General features: G+C 41.6%; 1 protein-coding gene across 1 annotated transcript in view; it reads right to left on the bottom strand.

The window, feature by feature from the left end:
• Nucleotides 1–21,651, bottom strand: part of LOC127568103 (potassium channel subfamily T member 2) — a 546,938-nt gene extending 525,287 nt beyond the window's left edge. The window contains exon 1 of the mRNA XM_052011419.1: nucleotides 21,210–21,651. Coding sequence (XP_051867379.1) covers nucleotides 21,210–21,304 — 95 coding nt within the window. The 5' untranslated portion in view covers nucleotides 21,305–21,651. The remainder of the gene's footprint in view (nucleotides 1–21,209) is intronic.
• Between the last annotated feature and the right edge of the window lie 352 nt (nucleotides 21,652–22,003).

Below are 22,003 nucleotides of genomic sequence, written 5' to 3'. Positions count from 1 at the left end.
CCTGATATTTTATCTTATTAATTGAGCAAATAATTAGTACAAGTGCAAAATAATTACACACTCTGCTGGCTCTTCCGTACATTAACTCTCTGCCAGCTGAAAAGTACTTTGCAACCTCTTCCATGTATTCATTTGTTTGCTCTGTGCATCTTTCCTTTACTGGATTCATTTCATGTTCTGCTTCCATTTATCAGTTTATTGCTTTGCTTTCCTTTGTCTATGTCTCCTCCAAGTTCCTTTAAATATTGCTTGTTTGTAATATTAATCTTCACGCCCATTTTCAATACTTTTATTTAAAAAGGACTTAAAGGGTTATACGGCAACAGCAAATCTACATTTAGTAAATAGTTCTCTTAGGTGAAACATTCTTAGTCGTGAATCCCAGCATGAAGGACATGGATTTCACTTATTTACATAATCAGTTACGTTAGTATAAATTACACAGGAAATTAGCTATGATTGTGTCAAGATACATTATTTTTCACTTCCACTTATTATTGTTTTTTTTACACTATCCATTTTTTTTCTAACATCATGTCTCTGACCTCTGCATTTGCTACCTTCCTCATTGTGATCTACAGGCTTAAATTAGTTCATGCACGGAAGTGCATACAGCACAAAAACAGAGTTAATACTTCAGGTCCTTGAATCTGAAATGTTAGCCATTTCTTTCTTCCTGCAGATGCAGCCTGACCTGCAGAGTATTTCCAGCTTTTTCTATTTTTATTTTAGATTTCCAGCATTTGCAGTGTTTTTTTGATTTTCGGATCACGTACAGCATGCTGCTATTAGTGTGATATCACACGGACACTGATCAACCCACGCTTTCATTGGAATATATTTTTAAATTAATCTATCCAATTAAAGTTTGGAATCTGTGTCAACAGCAAAGTGTGTGGGAAAATGTATACTACAGATCAAAGCACCACACATACAAAGTGCCTATCAGCCTTTTATCCAATTGGCTAAAGTGACAAGAATTTAAGTGACTTTATCTACAGTAATACATATAGAAAAATATTGCCAATTATCAAACAATCATCAAGTTGGCAAAGCTAATCCCAATCAAAACCAGTGAAATAACTAATCTTTCCCCCAACCAAGAACCAATAGCTTTTCAAAATTTATCAAATTGCTCAGTTTCCTTCTGGTTTTATTTTGCAGCTGAGTTGTTGCTTATGTCAACCAAAGCTAAGCCTACAAATTTGAATAAGCGTACTATAAATATATAACGAAACAAAAAATATTTAAACAATGTATCAAAATTGCACAAGTTCTAATGGAAAGCTTTTCATATATTGCAACTCCAGGTGTTTGCTTTCTCAGGTGTTTGGGATAATTCTCTCCTTTCACACATTTCATATTTTCTTACAACACTCAGCCCATCAGGTCTACACTGGTTCTCAACAGGATCTCAATTCTATTTGCCCATATCTTTCCCTGTAATCTATTCTCTCTCACATGTCTACCAACTCCCTCCAATTCTCCCACCACCCATATATACTCGGGGTGATTTACAGTAACCAATTAGCCAACATCTTCAGGATGTGGGAGCAAACTGGAGCACCATGGAAAACCCATGCAGTATCAAACAGTATACACAGACTTCGTACAGACAGGGATGAAGGTCAGGATTAAACCTAGGTCACCGGATCTGGGAGGCACCAGTATACCTGCTGTGCCACTGCATAGCTCTCTCAGAGAAATGTTTGTATAGTCACCTTATCCCTTAATACATTTATTGATTCCCATAAATATATCATTTCGGTAACCATTAGAGCAATTATAGTTTTTAATTCAACTTAAAAAATTCATTTCAACTGAATTCCAAATAATTACTATCTCACAATTTTCCAGTTTTAACATTCATGGCTTACACAAGAGGCAATTTTGGCTGACCTCTTGGGAGCTACTGGAACATAAAATTTAAATAAATTGCAGCCTTGTTTCTTTAAAATACAGTGTAGCGGCACACAATGCGCTACTAATGGAACACATGGAGGCAGAGAGTGCTGAAGTCAAAGACCCTTTACCGATTCAAAATCGCGCGCTTAAATCTCCCATCCCATGGGCCCGTGACCCACGGGGCGGACGTGACGTCCGACTGTCCCCGGAGGGTCCGCCCCAAGCGGGTAGTTCCAAACGCGCTACTGCGTGTCTGCCCACAGCTCCCGATGGCGATTCGAGTCCCGTGTGTGCAGGCCACCACACCACCCCCCCAGAAACATCCATCAGGGGAGTGGAGCCCCCAGTCTGTGTGGCTTGCCTGGGTGGCCAGCCTTGCCGGCGCAGTGCGGGTACCCTCACTGGTTGCTCAATGTCCAAGTGCGCCGGTTTGAGGTGGTCCACTGTAAAAGTCTCTTCCCGGCCACCCACCTCCATGGCACGTGGATCCGTTGTGCCGGATCACCTTGAAGGGTCCCTCGTACGGCCGCTGTAGAGGTGACCTGTGCATGCCCCTGTGAATAAAAACACACTCACAGACTTGGAGGTCTTTAGGGGTGAAGGATGGCGTGGGACCATGCCTGGAGGTCAGGACCGGTGCCAGGGTCCCTACCTTGTCCCGCAGCCTCATTAGCACCGCTGGAATTTCTTCTGAACCTCGGGCCTCTGGTACTAACTCACCCGGGACCGTCAGGGTGGCACCATAGACCAATTCTGCCGAGGAGCCCAGGTCCTCCTTGGGGGCTGTGCGGATGCCCAGTAGGACCCAGGGAAGCTCATCTGTCCCGTTGGGGCCCCTGAGACGCGCCATCAAGGCCGACTTGAGATGCCCGTGGAATCGCTCTACCAAACCGTTGGACTGGGAATGTTACACTGTGGTGTGATGCAGCTAGGTGCCCAGGAGGTGCGCCAGTGCTGTCCACAAACCACACATGAACTGTGCTCCTCTGTCGGAGGTGATGTCTGTTGGGAGGCCGAACTTGGCGATCCAGTTTGCAATGAGCGTCCTGGTGCAGGACTCAGTGGATGTGTCTGAGAGCAGTACGGCTTCCGACCATCTGGTGAACCTGTCTATCATGGTAAAGATATACCTGGCACCCCGGGAGACTGGCAGGGGGCCGACGATGTCCACGTGGATGTGTTGGAACCTCCTGTGCGTCGGCTGGAACTGCTGGAGGGGAGCCTTCACGTGCCGCTAGACTTTGGCGGTCTGGCAGTGTACGCAGGTCCTGGCCCAGTGTTTGCGCAAACTGTGCCAGACGAATCTGTCCGCCACCAGCTTGATGGACACCCGGATGGACGGGTGGGCCAGGTCGTGCAGCGTGTCGAACACCCAGCGCGTCCATGCTGCTGGTACCACGGGTCGGGGTTTGCCAGTAGACACGTCACACAGGAGTCGATCCGCTGCCGGACTGATGGGGACATCCTCCAACTGGAGCCCTGAAACGGTGGTGCAGTAAGCCGGGATCTCAGGGTCCAACCATTGGGCTTCCGCCAGTGCTGTGTAGTCTATTCCTGAGGACGATATGCCTGCTGAGTGGAGGCAGGGGTGAGACAGTGTGTTCGGCGATGACGTTGTTCTTCCCTGCGATGTGGCGGACGTCCGTGGTGAACTCTGAAATAAAGGACAGGTGCCTCTGCTGCCGAGCCGACCATGGGTCTGATACCTTGGCCTTTGCGAAGGTGAGGGGCTTGTGGTCTATATACACGGTGAACTCCCTTCCCTCGAGGAAGTACTGGAAATGCCGGACAGCCAGGTAGAGCGCTAGCAACTCCCTGTCGAAAGCGCTGTACTTCACCTCTGGTGGCCATAGGTGCCGGCTGAAGAAAGCGAGTGGTTGCCACTGGCCCTCAACGAGCTGCTCCAGGACTCCACCGACTGCCGTGTTGGAAGCGTCGACTGTGAGTGCCATGGGTACATCGACTCTCGGGTGCACTAGGAGGGCCGCCTTTGCCAGCGCCTCCTTGGCCTGCTCGAACGCCTCCGTGGACTCTGTGTCCCATGCCACCTCTTTGGCCTTGCCAGCCATCAGGCTGAACAAGGGTCTCATGATGCGTGCCGCCACCGGCATGAACCGATGATAAAAGTTGACCATCCCTACGAACTCCTGCAGGCCCTTAACCGTGCTGGGCTTGGGGAACTGGCGGATGGCCTGGACCTTGTCCGGTAGGGGAACTGCGCCATGTCGATTGACTCTGTGGCCCAAGAAGTCGATCTCCATCAGCCCAAGCTGGCACTTCGCTGGATTGATTGCCAGTCTGTGGTCGCTCAGGCGTTGGCAGAGCTGGCGCAAATGTGCCACGTGCTCTTGGTGCGAACTGCTGGCCACCAGGATATCGTCCAAGTAAATGAAAATGAAATCCAGGCTGCGTCACACTGAGTCCATGAGCCTTTGGAAAGTTTGGGCTGCATTCTTGAGACCAAAAGGCATCCTCAGGAATTCGAACAAGCCGAACAGAGTAATGAGGGCTGTCTTGGGCACGTCGTCGGGGTGCACTAATGTTGCCGCATGCAACACGCTACTAATGGAACACACGGAGGCAGAGAGTGCTGAACTCAAAAACCCTTTACTGATTCAAAATCGCACGCTTAAATCTCCCATCCCATGGGCCCCTGCAACCCGCGGGGCGGCCATGATGTCTGACTGCTCCCAGAGGGTCCACCCCGAGCGGCTAGTTCCAAACGCGCTACTGCATGTCTGCCCGCAGCTCCCGATGGCGGTTCCAGTCCCACGTGTGCAGGCCGCCACAACAGCAAAAAAAAAAACAAACTGCTGGAGAAATTCAGCAGGTCAGGCAACATCTGTGGAAGGAAATGGACAGCCAACATTTTGGGTCAAGACCCTTTATCTGGACTGGAAGAGTAGAAGGAAGGTAGCCAGCAGAAGGGGGTGAGGGGAAAGGGTGGGGCAAGAGATAGGTCAATCCAGGTAAGGAGGGGGCGATAGGCAGATGGAGGGTGGGGAGGGGGGTTAAAGAGTGGAAACGGTGACAGAGGCTGGGAGGTAATAGGTGGAGGCAAAGGGCTGCAGATGACCAAATTTGATAGGATAGGAAAGTGGAGTATTGGAGATAGAGGTGGAGGAGACCCATTGCAAGGCATGAGTGGATGCTGGGCAGGTGGAATAGGGGAAAGAAATAGGGTGAGTGGGGGAAATTTGGGTGTATGTGTAGGAAGAACTGGGTAGATCAAGAGGAAAGAGAAAAGAGACAGAAGGGGAGCAGCAGTTAACCTGAAATTGCAAAATTGAATATGGAGACCTGAAAGAAGCAGATGGAAGATGAGGTGTTGTCATTCAAGCTTCTTTTGGGCTTCATTAGAACAGTGCAGGTGGCCACAAACAGATAGGCAAGTGCAGGAATGGGATGAATAACTAAAATGACAAACAACTGGAAGCCAGGAGGCCAACAGATTGAACTGAATTGATCAGCAAAGTGGTCATCCAATCTGCATTTGGTTTCCCAAGTATGGAGTTAGGATCAAAATTGGTCTTCTCTCAAGCTTGTCCACAACTGAACGTTGAGGAAGTTAGTCAGCAAAGTCAGTCAAAACTTTCTTGTCCAATAGCATCTCTGTATGTTCCTGCATATAGATGCATTACACAAGATACTTACAAAAATTTTGCAAAGGAATCAAATTCTTGCCATCGATTTTCCACAAAATAATGGACAAATTCTTGCAAAGAGGGGTGCATAATCTGTTGATTGCCACAAGCGTAAAAGAATAAAATGTTCTAATTTTGGAGGAAATATTCAGATCTGCACACAATGTGACATGGAAGCAAAGCAATTCTGGGTTTTTGTAATGAGAACCAGATTTGAAGATTGGTGCTAAAGCTTATGCTCAATGAGGGAAAAAAAAGCAATCGCCAATGCACCAAAAACATAGCAAAACCAGGGTCATTCCGAGGGATGGTGTATTTCATGCAATTACTTCCAGATCTTGCAAAGGTACTCAAACCATTGCATTGCTTGCTAACAGATACCAGATGAATGTGGAGCAAATATCAACAAAGTGCGTATGGTAAATGCAAGGAAAGCTCATCAAGCAAAGTGCTCTTTGTTCATTATGATGCTACATGCATGCTGAACTTGGCATGTGATGTATTAAGTTATGATGCAGAGATAAACCACAAAGTGGGCAAGAGAAACCCACTGTTTCACTTCTCAAACCCTCACAAGGACTAATCAGCATTATTGTGGATAGCAAGGTACTGATAATTGAGTATTATTGTGATGGATCAGGAAGTTGTCAGTCCACACATGAAACTTTACACTTTATTGATATTACAGATGTGTAGTGCATAGTTGTGAAATATGAGGGGGCCAAGAGCAGATTTTTGATGGACAGATTTTGCAGTGCAGTAATAGAAAGAGAAGACAATGCAAGAGGTTACAAATGGATAGACAAGAATAAAACCATCGAAGGATCACCCCACACAGCTGAGTAACAAAGGAAGTGATAGAAATGAATAATATGGTAGTTACTTCTCACCAATTGTTTATTTCTTTATAATAAAGAAACAAGTTAACCATCCCAATTCCTGGGATGGCGGGACTGTTATACGAGAAGAGTTCTGAGTTAACTCAGCCTGTGTTCACTAAAGTTTAGAAAAATGAGAGGAGATCTCATTGGAATGTACAAACTTCTGACTGTTTGACAGGCTAGTTGCATGCAGGATATTGGAGTGTCTAGAATCAGGGGTCACAGTCTAAGGATACAGGACAAGGCATTTGGGTCTGAGATAAAGAAAAGTTTCTTCACTCAGATGGTGGTGAACATGTCTTTCCCAAATGGAGAATCCCACATGGTGGACCAGATGGCCTTTATCTGTGTGTTCTAAGTATTTTATGCTTCTATGCTGTACTAAGATCACATACGCTATCCAGAGCAGGAGTCAATGTTATCAGCAGTTAACTCAGCACCACCATTTGCCTGAGGAACGCAAATTAATTTCTGAAATAACTACAACCTCGCATTCTAAGACCAATATAAAAATCAAAACATCATGAGTAACGAGCAAACTTCCTAGATTGTGAAACTGCATTAATAGTATACCACTGCTCAAATAATTATGTACGAGACATAATAATACATTTGACTCCACTGAACTACACACTCATATCTCATGATAATCGTTTTTACACGTGTGGTGCTTTGAGCCACATTGGGAACCATCGTGCCAAAAGGATGGAGAATTATAAAGTAGTTAAGAAAAGGCAAATGTCACAATCAGCCAACTATGTGTTCACTCAGTAACAACAGAAGCATAGGCAGCAAATTTAAATTTGTTCAGTTCCCAAATGTCCACAGCTGCAGAACCTTAATTTTCTATTAAAAAGTTATGGATGCTAAAATCTTATTTTCAAAAACAAGTGAACCAAGACAAACTTATGATATCCTGATTTCTGCAAAATCATGCTCATAACAATCTATTGCCATAATAAAACAAAAAGTGCAAATTTTCTAGAATGCTAAGTAATTTGAATGAGTGAGAAATTGTCAACTCTTTCAAGGAGCCAAGTCTGAAACTAGCAACAGGTGCCAAGTGTTTGTTCTCAAAGTGATCAGTGGTTAGACTGTTCAAATACCTGTCACCAATGGACTGATTGCACACAGTGGCAAGGAAAGATGGACCAAATTCAGCTGGCAGCAGGTCTGGATTATTTTGTACTACTTTTCCATTCATCCCCAGCCCTAAAAAGAAAATAATTCCAGGAAATCTTTGGGTCCTCTTTTTCACTAATTACCCAATTTGAAGAAAAAAGCAGCTTCATGACATGATCAGACCGACAGTCAAGTTAATGCCTTACTTACATCAGGCATGCTTCAGATATTAATGGGTTGGCTGAGCTAACCTCCTTCCTAAATTTCAACTGCTAGATGCTTGTTATTACACAAAAACTGAAAAATGATCAACCAGCACACACAAAAAAATTACCACACTGGCTTACAATGTACACATTTTGTCATTTGCTAACTTCATTTAGGAGTTAGGAGTCGTCCTGATGAAGGATCGCAACTAGAAACTTTGACTGTCTATTTCTCTCCATAGATGCTGCCTGACCCACTGAGTTCCTCCAGCATTTTGCGTGTGGCTGTTAAAGAGGGATTTCCAGAATTTTCACCCAATGATGGTGAAGGACCGGCAAAATGTTTTCAAGTTAGGATGGTGTGTGGCTTGGAGGGCAGCCTCAAGGTGGTGGTGTTCCCATGCTTTTGCTGCCCTTGTCTTTCTAGTCGGAAAATGTTCTGGATTGAAAGATGCCATCTGAGAATCCTGCAAGTTGCCGAAGTGCATTTTGTAGATAGTGCAAACTGCTTCCAATGTGCATTGGTGGTGGAGTGAGTGAATGGTTGGAGTGTCTATCAAGTGGGCTACTATGTAGAACTTCTTAAGTGGTGTTATATCTGCACTCATCCAGGCAAGTATTCCATCATACTCATGACTTGAGCCTCATAGATGGTGGAAAGGCTTTGGGGAGTTAGGAGGAGAGTTACTCACCACAGGATACCTAGCTTCTGACTTGTTCTTGTAGCTACAGTGTGTGTATGGCTATTCCAGTTTAGTTTCTCAAGTAGGGTTGATGACAGTAGAAAAGAGAACTTACGTAAAAACAAAATTGAAAAAAAAAACTCCAAAACATTAGCATTTCCTTAAAAATAAAATTTCTATAAATCAAAGACAACATTTCAATGCATTTTAAAATGTATTTTTCAGGTAAATAAAAGATCCCTTAATACAGAGTGGCAACATATTACAAATAGGAGATTTTTGTTGTAAAACTTGCATTAAAAAAGAACAGAGTTAACTATCTTTCATGTAGCATTGCCTTCTACAGAAGATCTCTCTAAAGGTTAGAGTTGGATAGCAACCAAAGAACAACAATCGAGACATGTTGGCTGAAAGGAAGAGTATGGGACCAAATGAAGGTGGGAACAAAGGGACAGGACGTTGTTAAAAGTTTCAAGAATTGTGGAAATGGAATTGAAACAGGAACCTGTCAAAGGAAAGCAGGAATTGTCGGCATCAATTGTAGGACTGCGGTGCAGTTAAATGAGACCGATTCTTAAAATATAAAGCTCTTGCCAGCTCTCCTGTCAATAAAAGTTATCCAGGAGACTAAATGGCTAGTGCAACATACATTTCTTGCTGTCTTAAGGAAAAGGTTTACATACATTTGTGCAGTATGTCCAAATGTTCAAACCTGTGAATGAAATCCTTCCTTTCCAGCAAAATCAATTTCACCCAATAATGTTGCTTGCATTTCTACATAAACACCATCTATCACTTTTGAGTTTCACAAACTCAACTGAATTATTGAAGCATCACTTCAGTTGTTGGATGGTCATGGAGAAATAGTTATGCTTTGTCGTCATTACAGCAGTAATCTGGGTTACACCGCATAAAATGGCTTATTGATTGCCAAACTACAAAAATCACTGGTGGCTGATACAAAACTGAGTGTCTTGTTTGATAGTTTCAAAATGAAGTCGTATGCTGTATGGTCAGTCAGCACAATGTACTCTGCCCCTGAAATCTGGCCCACTGGCTAGGAAATTCAATCAGTTGAATTCAAAATTAAAAGTATTGATTCAACTAAACAGTAATTTAACACAACTGACCAGGAACGAATTTCTAGACAATGGTTTGTAAAATATGTCAGAGAGCATATTTTTTTCATGACACAGGTCACTGTAATGAGATGGTTTGCCAGAAATTAGTTGATTCACTAAATTGGTTCTGGGATGACATGATTGCCTTGTAGTGAGAGATTGAATGTGACTGGCCCATATTCACTGAAATTTAGAAGAAAGCAAGATGATCTTATTAAGACATAGAAGCTTCTTAGTGAGGACGTTTACTAGAGACATTTACTGTATGCTTCCTTTGGCTAGAGAAGCTAGAAATAGGAGACAAATGTCAAGATAATGGGTGTGCCATTTTGACAAGCAGAGAATTTCTTTATGCAGATGGTTGTAAATCTTCAAAGTTCTCTACTTTCAATATCAATGGATACTCAGCTTTTGCTTATATTTAAGGCGGAGATTAGTGGATTAGTTTTCTGCCACCAAGATGACAAGGCTGGCAGGTACTTGGGAACACCATCACCTGCAGATTCCCCTCCAACTCATATACCACCCTGTCTAGGAAATATTCCATTTCCTTCATTATCGCCAAGTCCAAATCCTGGAATAACTGACCTAGCAGCATCGTCCGAGTACCTTCACCAGAAGGACTGCAGTGAGGTCAAGAAGGCCTGAATAGACATTTTTGGAAAAGACAACTACAGAATATGGGGAATGGACAAGCAAATGGACTGAAAGCAGCTATCAGCCACGATCTTAATGGCGAAATAGGATCAAGGGGCTGTTTAGTCTGCTCTTACTCCCATTTCTTCTGTCCTCACAGAAGTTCCACTGTAAATGGTGTTGGTAATGGTATTGGTTTATTACCGTCACATGTACTGAGCTACAGTGAAAAACTATTTTTTGTGTGCCATCCATCCAAAGCTTGATATACACAAGATTATTGAGGTAGTAAAAAGAAAATAGATTGTAGAATATAGTGTTGTAGCTACAGAGAAAGTGCAGTGCAGGTAAACAAGTGCAAAGGCCGCAACGAGGTAGAATGGGAGATCAAGAATTCAGCTTTTGCATTTGAGATATCTGTACAAGTGTCTGATAATAGTGGGATAGAAGTTGTCCTCGAGTCTGGTGGTATGTGCTTTCAAGCTTTTGTATCTTCTGTCCAATGGGAGAGGGAAGTAGAGAGAATGATCAGGGTGGAAGGGGTCTTTGATTATGCTGGCTGCTTTCCCAAGGCAGTGGGAAGTGTAGACCGAGTCAATGGAGGAGAAATGGTTTGTGTGATGGACTGGGCTGTGTTCACAGTTTTCTATAATTTCTTGCAGTCGTGGATAGAGCAGTTGCCATACCAAGCTGTTGTGCATCCAGGTAGGATGCTTTCCATGGTGCATCTGTAAAATTTGGCAAGAGTCATCAGGGACATGAAAAATTTCCTTAGCCTTCTGAGGATGCAGAGGTGTTGGTGCGCTTTCTTGGCCATAACATCAACATGGCAGGACCAGGAACTATCGTTGATGATATTTACACCTAGGAACTTGAAGATCTCAACTATCTCCACCCAATCACTGTCGATACAAATGGGTGTGTATTCCACCCTGCTTAAGTTGATAACCAGCTCCTTCATTTTACTGACAGAGGGAAAGTTTGTTGTCTTGACACCATGCCACTAGGCTCCCTACCTCCTTCCTGTACTCAGTCTTTTTGTTGTTTGAGATTCGGCCCACTACAATGGTGTCATCTTCAAACTTGCAAATGGAATTAGAGCAGAATTTGGCCACACAGTCATGTGTCTATTGGGATTATAGTAGGGAGCTGAGAATGCAGCCTTGTGGAACACTGCGGTTGATGCTAATCATGGAGGAGGTGCTGTTGCATATCCTTACTGATTGCAGTCTGTTGGTCAGAAGGTCAAGGGTCCAGTTGCAAAGGGGATGCAGAATCCTAGGTCTAGGAGTTTGGAGAGGAGTTTGTTTGGAATTATGGTATTGAAAGTGGAGCTATAGTCAATAAATAGGAGTCTGATGTAAGTGTCTTTGTTATCCAGATGCTCTAGAGCTGAGGGTATGGCCAAGGAGATGGCATCCGCCATAGACCTGGTTTAGCAGTTGGTGAATTGCAGTGGGTTGAGGTTGTCTGGAATGCTGGAATTGATGTGTGTGTGCCATGACCAGTCTCTCGAAGGACTTCATGATAATGGATGTCAGAGCCACCAGGCAGTAGTCATTAAGGCACGTTACCTTGTTTTTCCTCTGACACCAGGATGATAGTAGTCTTCTTAAAACAAATGGGAACTTCAGATTGGTGCTGAGATATGTCTGTGAATTGTCCTGCCAAAATTGAAACCATATTCGTATTGTATTTTTAACAATTGGGTTAATCATATGTTTATTTAATTTGGTAAGTGCAAAAGGGAGTGAAGCTCCTAAAATAGATGGGTGCTCAGGGTGTACCCATTTAGGGCATTGAATTACACCTGAATCTTGTATCCAAAAAATTAAGTGTCTGATATTAATTGCCCAATAATATAATCTAAAGTTAGGCAGGGCCATACCACCATTGATTTTTAGTTTTTGTAAATATTTCTTACTTAACCTTGGGTTTTTATTCTGCCAAATATATGAAAGAATTTTAGAATCAATAGTGTCAAAAAAAAAGTCTGTGAATTCTCCTGCCAGCTGGTCCACACAGGTCCAAATGGACCAATGGCTGAATTGGAGGAGTATGATGGCTATCTGCACCGCTCAAACTTCAGGCCATGCTGAATAGTAGTTGCAATAATAATGACAGTGAAACTATTAGCATTCACTGCTATTACTCTCTGAAACTGGCTCTTCAGGACTTCACACTTGCATTCACATGAAAATTCTGGAGTTGCACATCTCTGCTGGCTGAAGTGTTTGCACCACCATAAAGCAGCACAGGGGGAAGAAAAAAACCCACAACCATTTGAACTGATGTAGATTTAAGCTATTTACTGATTGGTCCCATTGTACAATAATCTGAAAATCTCATGCTTTGTTACAGGAGGTTTGAGTTTTTAGGCAGCCGACTAGCCACTATTACTATCTAGAAAACCAGTTTGCTAAGCAGTATATATGGTTAGTAAACTGCCTAAAATGTTTATCACAATTTCTTCACGTGAATATTTTAAATACATTACAAAAAATTAAAATATTTGTAATTTTCAACTTCCACTTCAATGATGTGTACACTCCAATCTTATTTCAAACTCAAAATAATTAACTAAGAATGTTGCTTCATCCTTTCTGTTTTGCTCTCTGTGGAAATCTTTAATGTAACTATCTTTTTCAACCATCTTATAGGATAATAGCAGCTGGATGGCTATGATCTCTTTGAACTCATGCCTGACAACAGCAGGTGTTAGAAAAAGGGTAGTTTTCACAACAGCTAAGCTAGGCAAACCTGAAATGCTACAAAGATGTGGATACATCTAATAAGAAAATCACCGTATAACATTTTTGATCAAATTGATGTGCCATTTCTGCATAAAACTTGTATCAGCGCTTCACTCTATCCACAATGTAACAGTATAAGGCACTGAAATTCATGTTTGTTGTTATATTGTTTGATTCCCTTTAACCCCAGCTGGTATTAACCACAACAATTATTTCCTTCAACCAAAGATGGAGAAAGCAAGAGCATTTTCTACCAAATTCCTATATTCAGAAGGAAAGATTATAAAGTGAGCAATATCTTACTTTCAGGGACACTTTTGTAGATAAAACTAAATCACACAAATGTAAACAGTAATATAGTTTGAACAAATATAAACGAATATTAAATTGTTAATTTGGATTTGAATCCCATGCCCAAGTAAAAAGCATTGGCAGGTATATTTTCATAACTTATATTTATTTTAAGCATTAGTGCAGGAAAAGAAAAACTGCTTCAGTTTGGTTGACTTGAACATTTTTTGCAGCTTCAGCAAAGTTACTGCACTTACAAAGTCTTTACAATCTGTATCAGCATAGAATGCCTGCCATTGGGTATTGTAAAAATGTTATGTTACTGGACAGGTAATCCAGAATACAAGTATGATCAACAGCAGTGGAATTTAAATTCAGTTAATTAAATAAATCTGGAAAGAAAACCTGGTGTCAATAATGGTAATCATGGAACTACTAGACTGACATTACAACCCATCTGGTTCATTAGTATCATTCAGAGAAAGAAAATATTTGACTTTACCTGGTCTGGTCAATATGTGACTCCAAACTATCAGCAAAGTGGTTTATTCTCATCTGCCTCTGAAATGCTGTACCAACCAGATACAGGAACAATCATGGATGAGAAACAATTGACAGCCATAATAATGATGCCTATATCCTGTGAATAATTTTAAGAAGTGTCTGATCTTCTGTTTCCACCATAGCTATCCACATCACAGAATGTAGCATTTTTTTTATGCATAACACACAAGAGGTTTAACAAAATCTGACAATGCATTTACAGACATTTGATCCAGATTCTCCTGGGAAGCCATTGGGCATATCCACTGACATCAAAGAATATAATGCTCAATTGGTATCCATTGCTTGAAAAGCTGCCACACTCAGAAGCCAAACTTTGGATAATGAATGTGTCAACCATAGGGCTGAGTTAAGACACTTCCTAATGAACCATGCAAGATGCCTTGCACTTTGTGTGGGAGAATATCGCAGCCTTGAGGCCTCATCCAAAACTAGCAACTGTACCAGGCACAGCACCGATGGTTGTTACCATGTGTTGAAGAATTCCTCAACCACAGAATTTTATTAAGATTAGTATTAATCAATAGCAACAGACCCAAAGCCAACATTTGAAGCAAATACTTTCCAGTGGTTCCAGACAACGACTTCCAATTGCACAGCACCTATATGTTAGAACACTTCCAGGAGTTTCACAGGAACCACATCCAGGCTGCAGCAGGTTCTGCCAGAATTTCGGTAAAATCACAAGAATTTAATTTCATCTAAGTTAGGGTCACTATCAATGATAGCTTCTAAGGAATATCCCAAGTTTCCATCACTTAGCAAATAGTATTCAAGTCTTTCTTTACTTACAAACAGTCAGAAGTTTTGTGCTTAGCTTAACCGTGTTGCTTTGACACTATTACACAATGATAGATAGAAAGCTTCTGCTCATCATACAAGTCATTAGGTTTTGATAAGAAACCTCAGAAGATACCCATATAGTATCTTCTGCAAAACTGCTCCACCTTGCAAAAGTGTAGTACAATCTTATTAAAATGCACTTGGTACATTAAAAGATGTGATCGAGCTCTCCTGTGCACATTATACTCGCACATCTGAAAGATGCAGAGGATGTTGGAATGTTGACAACCATCATGGAACAGTGACTTGACCCCTGGCCTGGTAAATTATTTCACATGCTTGCAAGTAACATGCAATATGGGCTCTGCGTAGGAAATCTGGTCAGAACAATAGGAAGAACCTCTGCACCTGTACGATTTGAAGAGAATGAGAATAACTTGTTGGAGAGTCCTTATTGGATGAGAGGCCTGCAGGATTGGGTGTGATGCACTTAGGAGCTGCAACACTTTTATAGACTTTTATTGACTACAGTCAGGAGTTGCTACAAAACCAGAAATATGAAAGGGGCCAAAGGCAAAGTTAACTTCCCAGAAGTAGTTCCAGGAGGTGAAGGAAAAGGGATCTGGCAGAGGAGCATATCGCCCAGATATAACCACCACTTGCCTAAAGAGCAATGTACAATTTTGAAAGGCAGGAAATGACCTGGTACCTTCTGCAAGCAGAGTTCTAGCCACGCTATGCCTGGGATGCTGTGCCTTTAGACTTGAAGGCCATTACTACCCTAAATCTTGGATTCCAGTGCAATTCAGGTAGTGGCTGGTATCTATTGCATTGTTGTTTACAGCATGCTGCTACATTCAAAGAAGTTTCTAAAGGAAAAAGAACTTCTCCTCCTCATTGGATACATAGCATTAGACAGCACAAGTGCACAGATCTGTTGACTCAGAGGCTCACTGTAGGTTCTGGGTTGGTGGTTTGGAGAAAGGAGTTCTAGGATTTAAAGGTGAACCCAGGTAATCTGAAGAGACTATAACACTTCAAACATTTCTTTTCCCGGGTTGCTAGACTGAAGGTTGCTCAGCAGACTACAGTGAGGGTCTCTTACCTTACAGTATCTTCATTTGTGAAGTCCTATCCTGTTTTACTATAATTAAGGTATTGTCCTTTCTCACTGCACATTAGCAGGAGGACAAAAAATAAGTTGGCAGGTGGCTTTCTCCATATGTGATTCACAAAGCAATTAATCAACTAATGTTCAGATGAGGACCCTGTTTCAGTAAATGAGTCCATGGCTAAATAAATTGTTGCCATCATTCAACTAGGATAGTAAATGGCAAATGAAAATAAAACTGCAGATAGTGGAAATGTGCAATGAAAATATTGCAACTATTCAGCAGGTTAGAGAGTATCTGTGAAAGGAAAAACAATGTTGTGGGCTGAAGACCCTTCATCAGAACTGGAAAATTGAGAAAACAAGTTTTTTTTTCCCCCAAACAGATGGGGGAAGAATGAATTGGACAGTGGGATCATCTTTGATAACATGAGGCCCGGGTTGCCCTGGTGATGTGCTGTTTGCGGATCACTGTTTGGTCGATAGATTAGCGAAGGCAGTCTCTTTTTAACTGCCCTCATTAATTTATCAACCAGACAGCTTGGTAAACAATATATGACCTCAGCAAATCTGGCTTCAGCCTATCAGAGATATACCCTTCATCTTATCCATGAGTTTGCCTTCCCTCAGCTCTGCAACTTAAAACTAACTTGGTTTCTCACTTTTCCAGTTTTAATGAAGGGTCTTCAATCTGACATATTCTGTTTCTCTAACTGACCCAATGTGAAGTGATGGGTTAGCATGTGCCATTCTATCTCCATCAGTGGTGATCTCATTGTTTTCCCCTTAACTTTGAATGATGTTACCAGTTTCCTTTCCTCCATTAGCCACTCATTTAGCATTCAGTTTGTCTGTTATTGGTGTCCGGTGGATGCAGTGTGTGCCATCTATTAAATATACTGCAGTTACTTGCCTAGACTACTCAGATAACACCTGCCAAACCCATAACCTCCCCAACCATGAAGGATATAGTGCATGGGAACACTGCCACCTGCAAATTTCACTTCAAATCAAACACCAACTAATAGGAAAATATTTTGCCAGTCCTTCATTGTCACTGGATCTAAAACCCAGAACTCTCCATGCAACAGTATCATGGGAGTACCTTCAGCAGGAAAATGGCTGTGATTTAAGAAGCTGGCTCATGACCATCTTTTATGGGCAATTAAGATCAGTGAGAAATGATGGCCTTTCCAGGAACACACACATTGTGAAAAATGAATAAGTAAAAAGTAGAAAATAGCTGAATTTAGTTAGGCCTAGGACACTACACTTGAAGAACTCCTACAGCAATGCTTTGAGGTGTGATTTATTGACCTCCAGCAGTCAAAACTACCTTTTTTTAAAAATGTGCTATTCACTCCAGTTGGTAGAGAGTTTTCCTTTGATGTTTCAATTTCATAAAGTCTCCTTGATATCACTCACTGTGAAAGGCTGCTGTGATATAGATGGCATTCATTCTCACCTTGCCTTTAGAATTCAACTTCTTGATCCAAACATTGAGAAAAGCTGTAATGAGGTCTGAAGTTGAAGTTTTTTTTAGCAAAAATCAAAATGAGCCTGGTGCATAGGGTTTTTTATGGCTCTGGCTCAACCCATTCCGTCATTTGCTGATGGTTGATAGCAGCTATGGGTGATAATTGGCTTGACTGGATTTGTTCTGCTTTTTCTGGAAACCTGGCCAATTTTCTAATTTCCTCAATAGGTCACTTACAGCATGGTAGCTGTTCTAGAAAAGCTTGGCTAAAGGTGTTGCTAGATCCAGTGCATAAATTTCCAATCTTGATCTCGGATGACTTTGGAGCCTACCGCCATTACCATGACCGGCTCATACAACAGCTCATTGAAAATGTATGGAGTTAATCAAATTGAGTTGTGGTGGTGGGGACCATTGATGGAGGCTGTTATCTTTTGGCTGAGGATGATTGCAAATTTTTTGTGTTATTTGCACTAAGAGCTTGAATCTGCCATAACTGAGGGTTCAGATTTGTCATGGAGCCACCTCCTCCTTTTATTAGTTGATTAATTCTCCACCACCATTCACAAGCAGGTGTGGCAGAAATGGAGAGCTTTGATCCAGCATTGATCTATCTATAACATGTTGCTTCTGATACTTAGAATGCACATGGTCCTCTGTTACTGCTCCATCTGTTTTAGCAACATATGTTTAGATATGTCCGCATCTGCTTCAGTTATGGTTTTCACATATTGGGGTTGCTTCCCTGACCTCATTGAAGCCAAGTCTCTTGATAGCAGATTCAAAGATATGCTATGAGGTTACAAACTGTGTGGGAAGGCAATTCTGCTACCATTGCTGTCCTCAGCGCATTCACACAGTTGTGGAGCTGCCACATTACAAGTACTTATAAAGAGTATATTCCACAACGAGGCCTTGCTGAATCATGCCAGTATTTCCAACCACTGGAGTTGATGAGCAGATTTTCAATCCCACCCTAGATCATGTCTGGGCTCCATGAGATCTCGTAATTGTAGTTTGTAAATTATGACAAATGATGCATTGTCAATAAACTATGGCATAATTTACAAACATGACAACTTGCTCGTCACTTCTTTAATGATGCTTCCCCATTTAAAACTTGTGCTCTAGGCTTCTCTGCCCTGTGGATTCTCAAAAGCTGAAAGTGAATCAGTGCTGCAATTTTCTTGGACCTCTTACACATGTTATCTTTCAGCAGCTAAAATTGTGTATGGCATGATTCCTTTTGCCACCGCATTCTTTTCTTCACTGCAGCCTCTTTTCAGAAACTATAAAACACTGAGGGATTTCCAGTTTGCGTTCCAGTATGTTTGTGAAAGTAAGTTGACAGGATAGAATAAACAAAGGCAGAGGCACTTGCACCTTGGGCATTGACTTTACTTTAGTCTGGGACTTAAGTTTTCAGACTCTGAGAAATATACCCAATGACATGCCTTCATAGTCTCTCTTATGTGGCCTATACAGACATAACATTTATGCCGCCTAAATTAGACACACCCTGAGATGAGATCCATCACATATAATCCTGCCCAATGGTGTGAATTTTATCTTATCCTTTAAAATTGATTTGACCAGATTAAATAATACTGGCTTGGAAATTGTATCTCTCACACACGCACACACACACACACACACACACATACCAATCTTCAGTCCACGATGCAGTAAGTTTCAGAACCTTTTATGATGGCCCACCCCCCTACTTTTTGCTCCATATAAATCAAAACAGCAGATTTGCTTGTAGCGCTCAAGTGTGCTAAGCTATTGAATTGTAGACCATTATGTCCCTTGATAATCTCTTTCCCAGCATTCAAAATTATAATAAATGTTAAATAACAATAATGCAAGGTTAATGCATAAAATCATTTAATTTGGTGTAACGATGCCATTTCAGTTATCTGCAATGGAACCAGTTTTTGTTACTAGATCAGACATTGCAGTTGTTCCATTGTTGAAACTAGTATTTAATTTGCAAATGTACATTTTGAAGAATCAACCAACTTTGAAAAGCAAGCAATGTATCACTATGCTCACTCGAGTACATATGACCAAAATTTATTGGAGCTTTAGGAATATACTTGTCAAGAACATACCTTATGGTTAAAATTGTATTTTATTGTCAAATTGTTACAGTTAGTTTTGCAAATTCTACTGTGGCTAATGAAGGTTTTTTTTAAAAAAAAATGCAGGCATTTCAAAAAAAAATACTGTGGATCAAAAAAAAAGTAGTTTCAAAGAAAGCCAAATTCAACATGGGTCAAAACATTGTAGGAATCTGAAAAATCATAATATTAAAATTATTACAAGCAATTAATAAACACTTACTTACCATCAACTTTTTGTATCAATTTCTCTGTCAGCACATCTGTAAACTTATCATATGGTAATGATACTTCCCCAGATGGAAGTTTCACACTAGCACTGATGGCAGGAAGATGCAATTAAACCACAGCATGTTCACCTGCGCCATTGCAAGTTTCTATTCTAAGCACAGGCATAAAACTTCATAACAAAATACAAACCAATAATGTTAAGACATATGTTAAGATAGGGATTGACTTCTGTCTGCATGGTCTAGCTCAGTTGTCCCCAATCTTCAACAACACTTGACGCAAAAATTACACTTGATCCTGAATTCTCTTGTACAATACGGCAGGTCATCAGCTAGACTTCTCTATTATTAAAATGCTTTCAATCACTGCATATCAATATAATTAAAATCATCAAGTGTGTCAATTCTCAACAGGGCAAATGTCCATGTGTCAATTTTTTAATATTGTTTCAACCATTAGCTGCTAGACTTGACTCCTCAAATACTGGAAATAATGAAAATGTTAAAATTCCATTCAGAAAAAAATTTCCATTTAATGGACCAGTAGAAAGGTTAACTTTTCTACTTAGCTTTTAACTAGCACGCACAAAAGTGTTGTGAGACCAAACCACCTACCAATGAAGCAATTTTGCTCCAATCAGTGAATTATGCTATTGTAAAAGCATTTGGGATGTTGGACAAATTAAATATATAACCAAAAGACAAAAACGAATTCAATAAACCACTAAATGTACTCATCTATTTTAGAAATTTCGAGAAACTTTCACCAGTCACACCCGATTAAGTCGGAGTTCCACTGGGTTTCTTATCTCCTGTTGATATTATTCTCCTTTGGAACATGCCTCATCTCACTTTGCCACTGGCAACCATGCATTAATTTTTTTTATCCTTTGTACAATTCAAGTCTCCTACTCATCAATAAACAACGCTTAGTAAAAAAGTTAGTACGTGGTATTGAGAAACTGAAGTAACATGGTCAGAGATTTTCCAGTAAAATTTGTCTCAACGCCATCATAAAAACGTCTCCAAATAAAATTTCACTGTTTTTACTACTATAAAGACACTTAAAATTAGTATATATACGGCATTCTAGGAGTTTTCAGTAGACTTTGTCAGATAAAAAATGCTAAGCATTTTCCATTGCACATCAAATAAACCTTCTGTTGCTGAATGGCTTGGGAGTTAGAACTCTGATGCAGATGCACTCTAGGCAAGAGGTACTTCGATCAGATCCTTGTATTTGCCGGGTCGTGGAATTTCGGAATGCCGAATTTCCAATGATACTGTACCACTGAACTAGTAATTATGGTTTCCATAATATTGGACTGCTTTAATAGATACCACATCTAAAAAATAAGTAGTACCTTCCACTAACCAGGTAAACAGGCGATGAGATGGGAATACAATAAACATCTCAGTTAATAATTCTATTAGTTAACCATAATATGTCTATGAACGTTTTTATTTGTACATCGGCGCTCGAGATATTTGTAACCTGAACTATACACGCACCTACACATGGATGTTGTTTTTAAACAGCATTTCAGCCAAGCAAAGGAGCAAACTTTCCAATGTGTGTAACAAGTTGCATCTTTATTAAAATTGTGCGTCTTCTCCAAGCATCCGCGACAGCCAGCATTCAAACGCCTATTAAGAGAGAAATCAGTAACCGGACCTACCTGTCATCTGCCTGCCAACCTTGATCTCCAAGGAGCAAGTCGCGAAATCTGTACCTTGGAGGAAGAGGAGGCACTTCATTTTCCAAGTCCACCATTCTTTCCAGCCGTGTGGTGTACCTGTGCTTGATGAATGTATTTTAAACGCATGTACTTTTCCTCCCTCCAGTGTGCTGCCTCGATGAAGGCAACGGAAGCTTTCTAACCACACAAGAAAACGGCAGCCCCTCCACACAAAAGGTTCGCTTTGGTCGGCAGCGGGAGCCTCGCATGCAAACGGGGTGAGCTGCTGCTGCTGCTCTCTCTCTCTCTCTCTCTCTCCTGCCCTTCGCGTTGCTGGGAATGCGCGGCAACCCCGGAGCGATCCAGGAATGGAACGCTGCCCAGAGCGCGTGCCCACCGCCAGCTGGAGAAGATTCGGAATCAGAATCTCCTCGCACCTGTGTCCGCGGGGCGCGTAGCCGCCACTGCCGGAACCACGGGACTTGTCTCCCTGAAGAAGGAAAATCCCTCCCTCGGGCTGTTTACTGATTGGTGTCGTGCACGCGCGTTCCCAGACAAATCGCCTAGGGAACATCCTTTCATAAGGAGTCGTGTGATTTATCATCCTTCACCTCGCAGCCACCCAGCGTCCAACAGGGCGCACGAAAGCAACATCTCCCCCCCTCTCTCTCTCTCTCACACACACACACACACACACACATACATACATAACGAGAGGGGTTTCCCCTCAGCTGCCAAGCGTGGGAAATACCTTCCTGGAGACGACAATGAATAATGACAAGTTTTAATTGCAG

Source organism: Pristis pectinata, chromosome 3, assembly GCF_009764475.1.
Source record: "Pristis pectinata isolate sPriPec2 chromosome 3, sPriPec2.1.pri, whole genome shotgun sequence".
Taxonomy (NCBI): Eukaryota; Metazoa; Chordata; class Chondrichthyes; order Rhinopristiformes; family Pristidae; genus Pristis; species Pristis pectinata.
The sequence above is the reverse complement of the archived record's forward strand: the minus strand, read 5'-3'. Positions and strand labels throughout refer to the sequence as shown.